The 18,055-nt window shown below is 42.2% G+C and overlaps 1 protein-coding gene and 1 long non-coding RNA gene across 7 annotated transcripts in view; one reads left to right on the forward strand and one right to left on the reverse strand.

The window, feature by feature from the left end:
- The window catches only part of LOC116530390, a 22,594-nt gene extending 13,043 nt beyond the window's left edge, over positions 1-9,551 (forward strand). Inside the window, exons 5-6 of the long non-coding RNA XR_004259965.1 lie at positions 6,288-6,290; positions 9,539-9,551. This is a non-coding gene — a long non-coding RNA (uncharacterized LOC116530390). The remainder of the gene's footprint in view (positions 1-6,287; positions 6,291-9,538) is intronic.
- Positions 1-18,055, reverse strand: part of LOC116530332 (multidrug resistance-associated protein 1-like) — a 44,906-nt gene that overhangs the window by 4,614 nt on the left and 22,237 nt on the right. For 2 of the 6 annotated variants that reach the window (XM_032248427.1, XM_032248419.1), the window contains exons 4-5: positions 13,933-14,023; positions 11,267-11,884 (exon numbers count right to left, since the gene is read on the reverse strand). In XM_032248427.1, coding sequence (XP_032104318.1) covers positions 11,666-11,884; positions 13,933-14,023 — 310 coding nt within the window. In that variant the 3' untranslated portion in view covers positions 11,267-11,665. Of the gene's footprint in view, positions 1-22; positions 1,665-11,263; positions 11,885-13,932; positions 14,024-18,055 lie in introns of those variants that run through there. The other 4 variants (XM_032248392.1, XM_032248409.1, XM_032248402.1 and 1 more) reach the window with 4 other exon arrangements.

Here is an 18,055-nt window from a genome sequence, read left to right on the forward strand (position 1 = left end):
TACAGTTATGACAATTCATTTCTCTAAAGAAGTTTACTGTTCTCTATAAAAAAAAAAAAAAAAAAAAAAGACTGAAAATAGCAAATGACATTGTCTTATTTGACCTCTTGGACATCCTTGAATGAAACTGCAACTTACTCATGTCAAAATTGAGAACCAAAGTTTTGAACAATATGAACAATATATATAGTTTGTGAATATCTCGTGATCATGAGCCCATGATGATGAAATGGCCTTTCAAGTTTTACTTTGCATTTTTTGCTTTTTCTTGACTTGTCTTACAAAAGCTTAAATTCAAGTTTTATTTCTACAGAAAGCAGGAATATAATTTTTTAATATATTTCTGTCCTGTCTCATGGCATTGAGAACTCTTCAGATCTAGTGTGGACCTAGACTTACTTTTACACGGGAACAATTATGTTTGTTTCTTTTTTGTTGTTGTTGTTGAGACAGTCGTCTTCTGTGATGTGTTTCGGAGTGGATAAGCTCTTAAAGCAGTCATCTTTCCAGTGGTTCCTTCCGTGGGCGGACAAATGGCAGGTGAATTTGGGCCTTGTTAGATGTAGGGCAGAGCACATAGCTACAACTAAGTAAAAGAGCCAGCACCTTCCCCAAGACTATTGGCCAGAGTAACACATTAATATCTCTTGAGCGCTTCTCCACTGGCAGCTGGAAAGTTTTTGCAAGAGTCCCTGTTTCTGGTCTGATTCCTAGGTTTTGCTGAATTCTGGTGATATGGTGTTTTATCCTAAACTGCAGTTTTAAGAGCTAAAGAGAATGTGTTGTGTTACAACAAATTAAGTGCAGTGGTTCCCCCTTAACTGTGGGAGATAAATTCAAAGGCCCTCTGAATGCCTGAAAGCACAAATAGTACTGAATCACTCACTGTTTTTTTTCCCTATACATATCTATGTTAAAGTTTAATTTATAAATTAGGTACAGTAAGAAATTAACAATAACTAAAGGAAAATGGAAAATTATAGTAATATGCTGTAATAAAAATTATTTGAATGTGGTCTCTTAAAATATATGGTATGGTTCTCACCCTTTTTCCTGTGATGATGTGAAGTGATACAATGCCTATGTAATAAGATGAAGTGAGGTATGATGTAGGCATTGTCAAGTAGTGTTAGGTCACTATTCACCCCCTGACTCTAGGTCAGAAAAAAGATTACCAGCTTTGAGTGTTCCTGGACCTTCAGGCCTTAATGATGTCGATGGCTGGATGCAGGCAGAGACCATGTTGATGACTAATGGCTGGACAGCACAAGCAGTGTGAATGCACTGGACAAAGGAATGATTCACAGCCTGGGATGGATAGAGGGCAAGAGCTCAAGATTTTATTGTGCTTCTCAGACTGGTACACTAACACTTATGACTTGTTTATTTCTGGAGTTTTCAATGTAGTATGTTTGGAATACAGTTAACTGTTAGTAGCTGTAACTACATAATTCAAAACTGCAGATGTAAAATCTGTGTTTGGACTTTGACTCATTTCTTGGTGTACAATTCTTAAACTCCTTCAAATTTCCAAAGTGATGTCTTTTGGTATGCTAATGATCAATGGCTGGAAGCTCCTAGGTATATTCAAGATGGGAACTGGTCACCATCATGAAGACATGGCTGATTAGAGGGTTGAGTTCTTCTGTCTCACTCTGCAAACTCTGGGGAGGAGAGAAGGGATAAAGGCTGTCAGTCACCAACAGCCAGTGATTAGTTAGTGATGCCTATGTACTGAAGCTTTCATAAAGACCCAAAGGGACTAGGTTTGGAGAGCTTCCAGATTGCTGAATACATGGAGGTTCCTGGAGGGTGGTGTGTCCTGAGAGAGCATGGAATCTCTGCCGCTAACCCCAGACTTTGCAATATGCATCTGCTCATCTGTACCTTTTGTGATGTCATTCACAGTACGTTGGTGTGTTTCCCTGAGTACTTTGAGCCATTCCAGCAATTCAATTTAACCCTAAGAGGGAGTCCTGGGAACCCCAATTTGAAGCCGATTGGTAGGAAGTTCTGGAGTTTCAGACTTAGGACTGATGTAGGGAGGCAGTCTCATGGGACTGATGAGCCCTTTACCTGTGCAGTCTGATGCTATCTGCAGACAGTGTGAGAACTGAATTAAATGACACCCAGTTTGTCATCTGCAGAAGTGATTGCTTGCTTGTTGGTGGGGAAAACCTCTCCACATATTTGGTCACAGAAGCCTTCTTTGTTGCTTGTTGCAGTGGTGTGAGAACAGAGAAAAACATGGCAAGTGTGTCTTTTCCACACATATAGTGGATAAGGAGTACTAGTTTACTGTTTTAAGTGCACCCCTCATATTTTGGTCCAGAAATCATGCTCTTTGACACTGGTCACTCATTCCATCTGTTCTGCTAACAATACCATTTTTAGCCAATTTCATAGGGTTTGGCTAGGATGACTTATATACTGCAGTTCACTTGTAGATATCAAATTTTGATAAATTTATGCTTTGCGTTTAATAAATAAAAAGGGAAGTAAGAATTCTTACTGCATTAATTATATACCAATAGGTATAATTTATATTAATTCTAATAAGGTCCCAGGTATGCTCTCAAATCAATGATTTGTAACAAAGCATCAGTCCTATACTTTAAAGAAAAATGATCTAAATCATGTACACAACTGTGCATTTTTTTTTTTTTTTTTATGAAGGTAGATTCTTGCTATGTTTCCTAAAGCCTCAAACTTCTGGGTTTCTCAAGTGATCCTCCTTCCTCAGCCTCCCAAATAGTTGAAATTACAGGCATCATCACTGTACTTTCTTATGGTTTTAATTTTCTATACATTATTGATTTAAAATGCATTTTACCTTTTCCTTTAATAGATTCTGGGAGTTCTGATGAATCTGCAGTCAGGTAGGATTTTACAGATTTTAAAAATTATGTTAACTAAGAAAATACAGATGGAAGAAATTAATATCTATTGAGTGTTGTATTCTGGGCTAACCACCCTATTATGTGCTATGTATTTATCTCATAAAGCCATCACAACATCTGTTTTCTTATAACCTGTTTATTAAATAAGCAGCTGTGGTTTAGAGAGGTTAATTGGATCATGATCCCATAGTTCACAAAGTAGCTGACCAAGAGTTTGACCATCAGCCTATCTGGCTTTCAAATCTTTTCTCTTGCTCCTCAGTACAGATTGATAGAGATATCTGTGCAGCACTTTGATTAATGTATAGGTCTGTGTAAGATTAGTCAGATTAATTAATGTCTAAATTAATGAGTTTAAATAAGTTCAACTCTCATTATAGGTTACTGTTAGAAATGAGGTTAGTCACTGAATTTGTCCTAATAAATTTCACAATTTTTGTGGTAACCAGCATCTTTTTATCTTTTTTTTTTTTAAATTAACCATCAAAGTCTTTAAGGCAGAGTTAAGGTTTGGCCATAGAACTGGAAGTTTTACAAAACCAAGATTTGGCAAGTCTCAGAGAGAAATTATTTAACTTCCAGTTTTGTTTTCCCTTTAGACTAGTATTTGCCTACTTCCATAATGCTTTATTATTTTTTTCTTTTTCCATGATTTTTTTTCCTTGGTGTTGCTTTTGTTATGTTTTTAAATTCTGCTGGGTATGTATTCCCAGTTTTCCTATAGACAGAACCAAAAGCACACAGAATTACAGATATTTAAGGAATCTTAGGACTAATTAAAATATCTTCTAGTACTTCCATCTGTGTCATATGTTCTGGTCAAATGATTTTCTAGATAGAGAACTCGAGACTCAAAAGAGATTAGGATGTTTCTTTTTTGGACATAAGACGTGGTAGAAATGAGATTTGAATTTGTTTTAAAGCCCAATACTCTTCCTTCTTTTTTTTATTCTATTGCCATTTGTTGTTGTTGTTTGAGACAGAGTTTCGCTTCTGTTGCCAGACTTAAGTGCAATAGCACAATCTTGGCTCACTGCAACCTTTGCCTCCCGGGTTCAAGCGATTCTTCTGCCTCAGCCTCCTGAGTATCTGGGATTACAGGTATGCACCACCATGCCTGGATAATTTTGTATTTTTAGTAGAGATGGGGTTTCTCCATGTTTGTCAGGCTGGTCTCGAACTCCTGACCTCAGGTGATCTGCCCGCCTCGGCCTCCCAAAGTGCTGGGCTTACAGGTGTGAGCCACCACACCTGGCCTGGCATGTGTTAATAATACAAAGGGGGAGTGGGTCTGGTGCACCCAGTGGTTAGAATGAGAAGGGAATTAGCTGGTGAACCCAATGGAAATGGCTAAGAATGGATAACCAGGGCAAGGCCAAGTTTGAAGAGAAATGACACTGGATATGGATTATTCAATAAGATTAGAATATTGGGGTTTATGACATCTGATAAATTATAAAGATGAAGGACACAAGATATTGGGAATTAACTACAAAGGGACATTAAAACAGAGGGTTCAAGGAAGCTCTAAACAGATTGCTGTGCTCTTTTTAAATCAAGAACTGACGAACTTAAAGATTTTTGCTATAAGATGCTAAAACATTTGGAGACACTAGGAGGAGTCTCTACAGCAGACAGAAATGTTGGTATCATATAATTCCATCCTGACTTACAGAAGGGTGGCTCAGAGCCCCTTCAGTACTGATGGGCTGGAGACTGCTGAACTACATAGATCTGTGGCCTAGGGCAGGTGTCTCCTCATCTCTGCCTCTTTTCTCAATTCACTGATGTCCTTCCCATATCGGTGTAGGTTGTGTCAGGGGCATCATTGGCTGTCAAATCAGTCATGAAGTTCAGCTGGGTAGTTGGAGGTGTGTCTGTGCTGGTAGTAGAGACTTCAGTTAGGTTGTTTTTCAGGAGCAGGGCTATAGAGCGCTCCCTCCCACTCCTGGTCATTTGAGATCATCCTTTCAGGAATCTGTGCTTTCATAGACTGAAGATTTGAAGATCATTGGAAACTGCCATGGAGCCCTTCATAAGTGAAATCTGGAAGTGGGAACCTATAGAAAGATATTTAGGTAGTATTCACGGAAACAGAGGTACAACTGCCAGGACTCTGTTTTTCCAGCAGTCTCTCTCATTGGATATCTGAGTGCCTATGAAGGTTTTTAAGGGCTAGTTTATGTGAACCTGAATAAGGTAGGACCCATAGAGTGAAAATAATTGGATTTTTATAATTATCTGGGAAGAGTATCCTCAATAAGAAAATATACCTTCAAGGCCGGGCGCGGTGGCTCAAGCCTGTAATCCCAGCACTTTGGGAGGCCGAGGCGGGTGGATCACAAGGTCAAGAGATCGAGACCATCCTGGTCAACATGGTGAAACCCCGTCTCTACTAAAAATACAAAACATTAGCTGGGCATGGTGGCGCGTGCCTGTAATCCCAGCTACTCAGGAGGCTGAGGCAGGAGAATTGCCTGAACCCAGGAGGTGGAGGTTGCAGTGAGCCGAGATCGTGCCATTGCACTCCAGCCTGGGTAGCATGAGTGAAACTCCGTCTCAAAAAAAAAAAAAAAAAGAAAATATACCTTCATTATTAGACTTTTGTACATTTAGCTCTCACACATTTCAAATACAGCAGGGGATTCTCTGCACTCTTTTAGGACAAAAGAAAGCACTAGGACCTTCGTGGTTTTCATGCTGAGGAATCAAGACTGCCATTTTCAAGTGACACAGACTAGTCTTTTAACCAGATAGATAATGGACAAGAGACAATGGATCTTTCTACCTTGTTTTAGGTCATAAGGTTCCTACCAGTTTAGGTGACAAAAGTTATGTCATCCATTAACTGAATTTCATGTTCTGCTTCAAGACAGATAACTTGTGAGAGTAAATTATTGTCAAGCTCTGCCAATATATTGGCTGTCACTATTTGTTATGGAGCTCAGTCAGTTTTAACTGAATATTTTATAGATTAAGACAGCTGGAGGCGGAAATAGGTAACCAAAATCTATTTTTAGAACAGAGGTCATATTTTAATTGTGTCAAGAAATGTTATTTGATATACAGATGGCTGATCTTTTCCCAGATTGTGTTTTTGTTTTTTGGAGGGGGAAGCTGAACATGAACTGGGAGTTAAAAAATTTGTAAAAAATCAACAACAAAAAAATCAACTTGCTCATTTTTATTGCATATTTTTGCTCTAAAGCATTTTTCACTAACTGCGTGTGGATTCATGCCCTAAACCAGATGATGAAGACTTGACTTACTACCAAGGTAAAGTGGTCTCTTGTGACATTTTCTCACCAGTCAACTTTTGCTAGTATTTACTTTTAAAATTTAGCAGTGGTTTACCTATTATTGTTTTATGATGTAAGTTATGGAAAGTTGGTCAGAGAAACCCATAGACATATGGCTAGTTGATTTAAAATTTTTTTTAATGTTGGTAACTAACAAAAGATTGATGAGTACTGAGATAGTGTGGGCTGAACAAAAATGAACTGGAAGATACATAGCAACAGAAAAATCACATTAGGAAATGCTTTCCCCAATAGAGAAAATATGAAATTTGGTTAAGGTTTAATTAGATAAATATTAATACTTTGACTTTTAAATCATACTAGTGTGACATCTATATTTTTGCCAGTATAAATCTTCAGTGGATCAAATTACTTGTGGTAATCATGGAATCTCCCTGGCACCTTTTAGTTGAAAAACTGTACAACAAATAGCATATAGCTGTTTTTCTTGGACACTTATTATTTGGGTATTATATATTTGGCAGGAGAGACTGTTCCTCTACTTATGTTATTGGTTCTGTAGTGAGATTAAAATATTAAAAATTGTAGGAAGAACAGCTGGGTGTGGTGATATATACCTATAGTCCCACCTACTTTGGAGTCTGAGGTTGCCTAAGCCCAGGAGTTTGAGAACCACCTGGGCAGTATAATAAGGCTGCATCCAATTTATTTATTTATTTTTAATAATTATACTAAGTTCTGGGGTACATATGCGGAACGTGCAGGTTTGTTACATAGGTATACGCATGCTATGGTGGTTTTGTTGCATCCATCTCCGTCATCTACATTAGGTATTTCTCCTAATGTTATCCCTCCCCAATCCCTCCACCCCCTGCTATCCCTCCCTTACCCCCTTCTCCTCCTGACAGGCCCCAGTGTGTGATGTTCCCCTCCCTGTGTCCCTGTGTTCTCATTGTTCAACACCCACTTATGAGTGAGAACATGTAGTGTTTTGTTTTCTGTTCTTGCATCAGTTTTCTGAGAATGATGGTTTCCAGTTTCATCCATGTCTCTACAAAGGACATGAACTCATCCTTTTTTATGGCTGCATAGTATTCCATGGTATATATGTGCCACATTTTCTTTATCCAGTCTATCATTGATGGGCATTTGGGTTAGTTTTAAGTCTTTGTGATTGTAAACAGTGCCACAATAAACGTGTGTGCATATGTCTTTATAACAGAATGATTTATAATCTTTAGGGTATATACCCAGTAATGGGATACCTGGGTCAAATGGTATTTCTAGTTCTATATCCTTGAGGAATTGCCACACTATCTTCCACAGTGGCTGAATTAATTTACACTCCTGCCAACAATGTGTAAATATGTTCCTATTTCTCCACATCCCCTCCAGCATCTGTTGTCTCCTGATTTTTTAATAATTGCCATCCTAACTGGCATGAGATGGTATCTCGATGTGATTTTGATTTGCATTTCTCTAATGACCAGTTAATGATGAGCTTTTTTTCATGTTTGTTGGCTGCATAAACATCTTTTGAGAAGCGTCTGTTCATATCCTTTGCCCACTTTTTGATGGGGTTGTTTTTTCTTGTAAATTTGTTTAATTTCTTTATACATTCTGGATATTAGCCCTTTGTCAGATGGGTAGATTGCAAAAATATTTTCCCATTCTGTTGGCTGCCAGTTCACTCTAATGATTGTTTCTTTTGCTGTGAAGAAGCTCTTTTTTTTTTTTTTTTTTTTTTGGAGACGGAGTTTCACTCTTGTTACCCAGGCTGGAGTGCAATGGCCCAGTCTCGGCTCACCGCAACCTCTGCCTCCTGGGTTCAGGCAATTCTCCTGCCTCAGCCTCCTGAGTAGCTGGGACTACAGGCACACGCCACCATGCCCAGCTAATTTTTTGTAGTTTTAGTAGAGACGGGGTTTCACCATGTTGACCAGGATGGTCTCGATCTCTTGACCTCGTGATCCACCCGCCTCGGCCTCCCAAAGTGCTGGGATTACAGGCTTGAGCCACCGCGCCCAGCCCAGAAGCTCTTAAGTTTAATTAGATCCCACTTGTCTATTTTGGCTTTTGTTGCTAGGTCTTATGTTTAAATCTTTAATACATCTGGAGTTAATTTGTGTATAAGGTGTAAGGAAGGGATGCAGTTTCAGCTTTCTGCAGATGGCTAGCCAGTTTTCCCAACACCACTTATTAAATAGGGAATCCTTTCCTGGTTGCTTGTTTTTGTCAGGTTTGTCAAAAATCAGATAGTTGTAGATGTGTGGCATTACTTCTGAGGCCTCTCTTCTATTCCATTGGTCTATATCTCTGTTTTGGTATCAGAACTATGCTGTTTTGATTACTGTAGCCTTGTGGTATAGTTTGAAGTCAGATAGCATGATACCTCCAGCTTTTTGTTGTTGTTGTTTTGCTTAGGATTGTCTTGGCTATGCGGGCTCTCTTTTGGTTATATATGAAGTTTAAGGTAGTTTTTTCCAATTTTGTGAAGAAAGTCAATGGTAGCTTGATGGGGTAGCATAGAATGTATAAATTATTTTGGGCAGTACGGCCATTTTCACAATATTGATTCTTCCTAACCATGAGCACGGAATGTTTTTCCATCTGTTTGTTTCCTCGAGCAATGGTTTGTAATTCTCCTTCAAGAAGTCCTTTCATCCCTTGTTAGATGTATTCCTATTTTACTCTCTTTATAGCAATTATGAATGGGAGTTCACTCATGATTTGGCTGTTATTGGCATGCAGGAATGCTTGTGACTTTTGCACATTGATTGTGTATTCTAAGACTTTGCTGAATGTGCTTATCAGCTTAAGGAGATTTTGGGTTGAGATGATGGGGTCTTCTAAATATACAATCATGTCATCTGCAAATAAAAACAATTTGATTTTCTCTTTTCCTAGTTGAATACCCTTTATTTCTTTTTCTTGCCTGATTTCCCAGACCAGAACTTCCAATACTATGTTGAGTAGGAGTGGTGAGAGAGGGCATCCTTGTCTTGTGCCAGTTTTCAAAGGGAATGCTTCCAGTTTTTGCCCATAAACTGTTTCTGTCTGTGGGTTTGTCAAAAATAGCTCTTATTTTGAGATACGTTCCATGAATACCTCGTTTCTTCAGAGTTTTTATCATAAAGGTCTGTTGAATTTTGTCGAAGGCGCTCTCTGCATCTATTGAGATAATCATGTAGTTTTTGTCTTGGTTCTGTTTATGTTTACAAATTTGCATATGTTGAGCCAGCCTTGCATTTTGAGGATGAAGCTGATTTGATCATGATGGAGCTTCTAGATGTGCTGCTGGATTCAGTTTGCCAGTATTTTATTGAGGATTTTCCCATTAAGGTTCATCATGGATATAGGCCCAAAATTTTTTTTAAGTTGTGTCTCTGCCAAGTTTTGGTATCAGAATGACATTGGTCTCATAAAATGAGTTAGTTAGGTAGGATTCCCTCTTTTGTATTGTTTTGAATAGTTTCAGAAGGAATGGTACCAGCTCCTCTTTTTATCTATGGTAAAATTCGGCTGTGAACCTGTCTGGTCCTGAACTTTTGTTTGGTAGGCTATTAATTGCTGCCTCAATTTCAAACCTCATTATTGGTCTATTCAGGGATTTAACTTCCTCCTGGTTTAGTCTTAGGGAGTGTACATGTCCAGGAATTTATCCATGTCATCTAGATTTACTGGTTTATTTGCAAGAGGTGTTTGTAGTAATATCTGATGGTAGTTTGTATTTCTGTGGGATCAGTGGTGATATCCCCCCCTTTTTTTTTTTCGAGATGATGGAGTTTCGCTCTTGTTACCCAGGCTGGAGTGCAATGGCCCGATCTCGGCTCACTGCAACCTCCGCCTCCTGGGTTCAGGCAATTCTCCTGCCCCAGCCTCCTGAGTAGCTGGGATTACAGGCACGCGCCACCATGCCCAGCTAATTTTTTATAGTTTTATAGAGACGGGGTTTCACCATGTTGACCAGGATGGTCTTGATCTCTTGACCTCGTGATCCACCCGCCTCGGCCTCCCAAAGTGCTGGGATTACAGGCTTGAGCCACCGTGCCCGGCCCCTTTATTACTTTTTATTGCATCTATTTGTCTCTTTCTATTAGTCTGCCTAGTGGTCTATTTTGTTGATCTTTTCAAAAAACCACCTCCTGGATTCACTGATTTCTTTGAAGGGTTTTTTCTGTCTCTATCTATCTCCTTCAGTTCTGCTCTGAACTTAGTTATTTCTTGTCTTCTGCTAACTTTTAAATTTGTTTGATTTTGCTCCTCTAGTTCTTTTAACAATAGAGCAGATTTAAAAGAAAGTGACGCAGCCTCACTCCCCCGCTTTTCATGGGTTTTTTTTTTTTTTTGCTTTTCTTTATCTGTATGCTTATTTTTTACCTACTTTAAAAATTCCATTCCCTATTTTTTAAAAAAAACGTAATCACATTTATTTTTAAAAATAAACATTGGAGGGCCGGGCGTGGTGGCTCAACCCTGTAATCCCAGCACTTTGGGAGGCCGAGGTGGGTGGATCACGAGGTCAAGAGATCGAGACCATCCTGGTCAACATGGTGAAACCCCGTCTCTACTGAAAATACAAAAAATTAGCTGGGCATGGTGGCGCGTGCCTGTAATCCCAGCTACTCAGGAGGCTGAGGCAGGAGAATTGCCTGAACCCAGGAGGCGGAGGTTGTGGTGAGCCGAGATCGTGCCATTGCACTCCAGCCTGGGTAACGAGTGAAACTCCGTCTCAAAAAATAAATAAATAAATAAACATTGGATCACCAACATGATCTTTTAAACAAATAAATAAAACAGGAGCTCAAAACCCACTCTCCTTGTTACAGAGAGAGGCTACCAACTGTTGGGTCCTAGCCTGCTTTCAGGACCTAACTGAGACTTTCTCATAATCCTAAGGACTAAATGAGAAATGAAAAACAAGCCAGGTGCAATGGCTTACACCTGTAATCCCAGCATTTTGGGAGGCCGAGGAGGGAAGATGAGCCCAGGAGTTCAAGACTAGCCTGGCCAACATGGTGAAATCCTGTCTCTACTAAAAAGACAAAAATTAGCTGGGCATGGTAGCCAGTGTCTATAATCCAAGCTACATGGGAGGCTGAGACAGGAAAATTGTTTGAACCTGGGAGGCAGAGGTTGTAGTGAGCCAAGATCGCACCACTGCACTCCAGACTTGGTGACAGAGTGAAACTCTATCTCAAAAAAGAAATAAAAAATAAACATTCATCTGTCATTGAATATGTCTGCACACAACCTGAAACCATTTCAGGCACAACTGAACCCCACATTGCAAAAAGCCCTGATTTAAAGCATTCGGGTCACCTACAGCTAATGAGAGCCCCTAAGCTGCTCAAATCGATGTGGCAGTCAGTAGAGCAGAGACTACAAGCACCAACCTAGGAGTCTGCTAGGGTTCAAATCTCAGTTCTGCCGCTTACCAGCAGTGACCTTGGGTAAGTCACTAAACCTCTCTGGCCTCAGTTTCTGGTGCAGTAAATAGTACCTTTACAAGTGTATTGTAGACAAGGCACTTTGCATAGTGGGCATTCTGTAAGCTGCAGCCACCATCATCACTGAAGGAGCAAATCTCACCTGCCCTGTCTGTGCCTTCTCAGCCTCCATCAGCTTCCAAGTCTCCTCCTTCTTGGCTTCGGCTTTCTGCAGCTCTGCGGTGCTGCTGTGGTGCCTGCTGATGTCCCCACTATAGGAGGAGGAACTGCTGAGCTGTCTGGAGAAGTAAAGCACAGGGATGTCAACAACACAGGCGTACATGTAAACATATATATGAACATGTGCAAACACCTGCACCCCCTCCCCTGCCATCTCATTCCCCAGGGTTATACGTCCCCAGAGAAAGGGAATGTCTCAGGCAGGAATGAGGCCTGTGGAGAACACAATCTGTGATGATCTCTGGGGGTCTGCAAAAAGCCCATGACCACAGATATGCAAAAAGTGCGTGCTTTTTTTTTTTTTTTTTAAGATCAATTCTAACTGATCTCAAATAAAAGATAAAACAGAAAGGGCACGTTTAGATCATCTTTCAAACATGAAAAAGTTTCAAAATATGAAACATGATGAAGAAATAGGGCAAAGTACCTAGTTCATTCAAGTTTCTTGTTTTACAAAGGTGGTGGGGGTTGAGGTGGGATCTTGCCCTGGCTGCTCCTTCATGCAAGCATATTCCTCAGAAAGCACTTTTTGGCTGGTGCAGTGGCTCACACCTGTAAATCTAGCACTTTGGGAGGCCAAGAAGGGCAGATCACTGGTGGCCAGGAGTTCAAGAACAGCCCGGCAAACATGGTGAAACCCCATCTCTACTAAAAATACAAAAATTAGGCAGGCAAGGTGGCAGCCACCTGTAGTCCCAACTACTAGGGAGGCTGAGGCAGAAAAATCGCTTGAATCCAGGAGGTAGAAGTTGCAGTGAGCCATGATTTTGTCACTGCACTCCAGCCTCAGCGACAGAGACCGTCTCAAAAGAAAAAAAAGAAAGGACTTTCTGTACATCGGTGGTCATTATCTTTATGCAGACCCCAGAGAACATCACAGACTGCGTTGCCCACAGTTTTGTGTTCAGTGGCACAAAAAAAGTTTTGTGTTGAGTTGGTGCCACTGAACACTGAACTGCAGCCTAAGCAACGGAGGGATACTCCATCTCAAAAAAAAAAAAAAAGAAAATTATGGAGGCCATGCAAAACACAGATGTGGTTCTTTGCCATGGAACTTTCTATGCCTTCCTCTACCTACTTATCTACTGAACAAGATTACAAACTACCTGAGGTTAAGAGCCCCATGTGATTCATCACTGTACCCCCAAAACTGTGTCCTGAAAACACTTCCTGAAAACCAAATGAACCTCCAGCACCTCCCCTCTTTGATCTAGGGCCTAGGGGTGGGTAACCTTTCCTTGCCCATGAGATCTGTGCAAAGGTCTTTGGTTAAGGCCAAGTAAGGTGGAAGTGGCCTTCAAATCCAAAAGCAAGTGTGGGTTTTCAGGGAGCAGCAAAGGAAAGAATCAGAACCAACTCTGGATGAAATCTAGAATTCAGGTGGGCAGCTGGGGCTTCCTGCTTCATGACCTAGGGCTTCACAAATCCAAGCTAGCACTTCGGACGAAAATCTTACATCCTTCTGCACTCATGCACTGTCTGGAATCTCCCACTAGAATGCAAGCTGTATAAGATGATAACAATGGCAAAAGTGACATGTACCAAGGCACAGTGCTAGGCCACATTGTCTTTGCTCTCTTCTGACCCCTATAGCAACTGCAGGTCCACCATCCTTTCTCAAATCCCCAAGGTCTGGTATGTTTAGGCTCTTTGTCAATGTCTGTTGTTGTTCTTTTGCTGTTTTTTGCTTTTGTTTTTTGAGATGGAGTCTCACTCTGCTGTCCAGGCTCGAGTGCCATGGTGCAATCTCAGCTCATTGCAACCTCTGCTTCCTGGGTTCAAATGATTCTCATGCCTCAGCCTTCTGAGTAGCTAGAATTTACAGGCACCTGCCACCATGCCTGGCTAATTTTTCTATCTTTAGTAGAGACAGGGTTTCACCATGTTGGCCAGACTGGTCTTGAACTCCTGTCCTCAGGTGATCCACCCACCTCAGCCTCCGAAAGTGCTGGGATTACAGGTGTGAGCCACCATGCCCAGCCAACTTGGCCAGTTTTTAAAATCTAGCATGGTTAACATACTGCACATGCTATAAATCCCCAGGGATCTAAGGAAGTCCTCTATAATCAAACACAAGGATACTTGCCACCTCCACCCACTTACTTCTGTAGTTGCTTCCCCGCACTGTCTGTCACCAGCATGCCATTCTCCATTTGCTTTGCTTCCTTCCCTGGACCGCTGATGCCCGTGACCCCTGGCAAAAAGAGACAAAGGAGGAGAGGGGAGTTATATGAGTCAGATGCTAAAACCAAGGGCAAGAAAAACTGGCCACTTCAGGGAGGAGATGGCAGAGCACCAGACAGCCAGGATGCTCAGAAAGTAGACCTGCTCTGCAGAGGCCATAAACAGGCTGTCTGGTTGAGAGGCAGGTGGTACTGGAGTTCAGTCCCTTGGGGCAGGAACAGTGCTTTGCAGCTGTGCAGAGAGCTCCATCCACTGAGGGCACTGGGCCCGAGCCAGCATCCCGTACCAGCAGCGATGGGTAAAACCCAGCCCAGATAACAGTATCTCTGCTGTGTTAAGCACACTTTCCCAGGACCAGTATGCAAGGAACTGCAAGAGGGAAAGGGCATAGCCCCCTGGTTCCCAAGCACTGCAAGAAGAGATGATATTCAAAATAGATAACCAGTCTGACAAGGGCATCATCCAACAGGCAGAGGCCCAGGGACCCCTTTAGTGCCCAGATCACAGAGAGCCCCGGACAGTTCATTGTAAAAGGTACCTGGGGCACTGGCTGTTTCCACAGTAATAAGGAAGTATTTCAACAATTGGGAAACCTAGTTCTGCCAACAACCAGGTGAGCTTCAAAGTGGGCCCTTCCCCAGTTGAGTCTTCAGATGAGACCCCAGCCCTGGCAGATGCCTTAGCTGCAGACTTAGGGAAGGACCCTGATAAGAACACCAAGGGACAGGACAGCTGGGTATCTGCCCCAATCCCAGGAAGAATCCACCCAGCATCAATAATAATCACCAAAACATCAACAATGACAATGACAGTCAACATTTATCAAGGGTGCTTGAGCACTGTGCTGTGTTGAAACAGATCATATCTCTTTCCTGGTTCACAATACCTCAGTGATGATGATGATTACAGTCCCCACTCTGAACTGGCTGCCTCATTCTTTGCTGCCAGGAGAGAAAGCAGCACAATGTAACACAAGAAAGGACTGACCCGAAAAAAGGTGGGAGAGGACCCAGGACGGAAGATACAAAAGGGATAAATATGCAGCAGGCAGCATGGTCAGGGTGACTGTGGGAACATGCTCAGGTGACACAAATAAAAGCAGAACTTGAAAATGCAGGGTCTCACAGAAACAGCCACAGGGAGACACAGACATGCCTGGAAGGGACGTGGGCACTGCAGATCATTCCTGGACTCAGGAAGGCACTCTGCACCAGGGATTCTCAATTTTGGTTGCAAGTGAATCACAGGGGCCTTTATAAACCAGCAGGTGGCAGTCAGGCACGGTGGCTCACATCTGTAATCCCAGCACTTTCTTTTTTTTTTTTTTTTTTTTTTTGAGACGGAGTTTCGCTCTTGTTACCCAGGCTGGAGTGCAATGGCGCGATCTCGGCTCACCGCAACCTCCGCCTCCTGGGCTCAAGCAATCCTCCTGCTTTAGCTTACCGAGTAGCTGGGACTGCAGATGCACTGCTGCCATGACTGGCTTCCTTCATTTGTGTTCATGATACATGCTTGTCTGGCATGTGGATGTGCCCTGCTGGAATTACCTTTCTCCCATTCACTGCAAAAACAGGTTGTTCCCTGTATTTTACTATCATGATCCATGCTACACTGAGTGTTCTGGTGCCTGTCCTGGGGTACAGTGACAGGTCTATTGCTGCCTAGCTGGCTTTGAAAAATTTAAAGACAACAGTGCAGGCTGGACACAGTGGCTCACACCTGTAATCCCAGCACTGTGGAAGGCAGAGGCAAGGGTGCATCACCTGAGGTCAGGAGTTGGAGACGAACCTGACCAAAATGATGAACCTTGTCTCTTCAAAAACACAAAATTAGCCGGGTGTGGTGGCTCATGTCTGTAATCGGAGGATGAGGCAGGAGAATCACTAGAACCCAGGAGGCGGAGGTTGCAGTGAGCTGAGATCACGCCATTGCACTACAGCCTGGGCAACAAGAGCGAAACTCCATCTCAAAAAAAAAAAAAAGACAGTGCAATTTACCATTTTGCAAAGCTGGACCCATATCAGGAGACCATATAGAGATAAGACTATGGAAATTCCCTTTTAAGCACAGTTAAAAACATTTAATGGTGAAGGATGACTTCAAATGATGTACCATGTCTTTTCTGTCTTTTTATTATTAACTGTGTCATTCTTTTTGTAATGTTGTGCTCATTACAACTATTCAAATTTTTCTGTGAAGCAGCATTAAACATTTTTATAAATATGAAACTTATCTGTTAAACTACCACCTGCTCTATGTTAGCTGAGTTGCAGGTGGAATGTTTAAGGAAGTTCTAGCCTTTTCAGCATTTGTAAAAGCGTGCTCATGCTGACACTGAATTTTCTTTTTTTTTCTTTTGAGACGGAGTTTCGCTCTTGTTATCCAGGCTGGAGTGCAATGGCCCGATCTCGGCTCACCGCAACCTCCACCTCCTGGGTTCACGCAATTCTCCTGCCTCAGCCTCCTGAGTAGCTGGGGTTACAGGCACGCACCACCACGCCCAGCTAATTTTTTGTAGTTTTAGTAGAGACGGGGTTTCACCATGTTGACCAGGATGGTCTCGATCTCTTGACCTCGTGATCCACCCGCCTCGGCCTCCCAAAGTGCTGGGATTACAGGCGTAAGCCACCGCGCCCGGCCGACACTAAATTTTCTTAGTCTTACCTTAAATCTCTCAGAGTCTGGACCTGCAGGAGACATGGTGTTCAAATTCAAGCCTACATCAGAATCACCTGGATAGCTTAATATATTTGGTTGGTTGGTTGACTGAGATGGAGTCTCACTCGTTTCCCAGGTTGGAGTACTGTAGCGTGATCTTGGCTCACTGCATCCTCCACCTCCGGGGTTCAAGCGATTTTTCCACCTTAGCCTTTGAGTAGCTGGGATTACAGGCATGCAACACCACACCCAGCTAATTTAAAATATATTTTTAGTAGAGATGGTGTTTCACCATATTGGCCAGGCTGGTGTCAAACTCCTTGCCTCGGCCTCCCAAAGTGCTGGGATTACAGGCATGAGCCACTGTATTGGCCGATAGCTTGTTACTACAAAACACAGCTTTCTGGGCCCCACTCAGATTTTCAGTTTAGTAGGTCTAGGTGTGCCTGAGTATCGGCATTTCTAACACACCCCCAGGTACTGCTGCTGGTGATTTTCAGGTTGACATGTAGAGACACACTGGGGTTGATCCTCACTGCTCAAAGTATGGTCCGTGGACCAGCAGCCATGGCATCACCTGGTTCTTATTAACAGCGCAGAATTTTAGGCCTCAGCCCAGATCAACTGAAACAATTTGAATTGTAACTAGTTCTCTAGGTGGTGTGTATAGACATTAAAGTTCAAGAGACACTGGAAGAAAGTAGAGGTAAGAAACTTTTCCTGGAAACTTTCAGCATTCCAGGCCATATGGTCATTGTCACAAATACCTGTCTCTTCCTGCGTAGTGGAAAAGCAGACTTAGCTAATACAGAAATCGATGGGTGTGACTTTGTTCCTGTAAAAATGCATTTAGAAGCACTAAAATTTAAATTTTACAGAATTAGCATCTGTAATGTAATACTGTTTTTTTTTTTTTCACCGTTAAAAATATGAAATCTGGCTGGGCGCTGTGACTCATACCTGTAATCTCAGCACTTTGAGAGGTGGACTCGGACGGGATGCTTCAGGCTAGGAGTTTGAGACCAGCCTGGCCAACATGGTAAAACCTGGTTTGTACTAAAAATAAAAAAATTGGCCGGGCACGGTGGCTCAAGCCTGTAATCCCAGCACTTTGGGAGGCCGAGGCAGGCGGATCACAAGGTCAAGAGATCAAGACCATCCTGGCCAACACAGTGAAACCCCATCTCTACTAAAAATACAAAAAATTAGCTGGGCGTGATGGCATGCGCCTGTAGTCCCAGCTACTCGGGAGGCTGAGGCAGGAGAATTACTTGAACCCAGGAGGCAGAGGTTGCTGTGAGCCAAGATTATGCCACTGCACTCCAGCCTGGGGGAGAGTGAGACTCCGTAACAAAAAAAAAAAAAAAAGCCGGGCACAGTGGCT

The sequence above is a fragment of the Sapajus apella genome, unplaced genomic scaffold, assembly GCF_009761245.1.
Source record: "Sapajus apella isolate SASKATOON/1434 unplaced genomic scaffold, GSC_monkey_1.0 scaffold3, whole genome shotgun sequence".
In the NCBI taxonomy this organism is placed as follows: domain Eukaryota; kingdom Metazoa; phylum Chordata; class Mammalia; order Primates; family Cebidae; genus Sapajus; species Sapajus apella.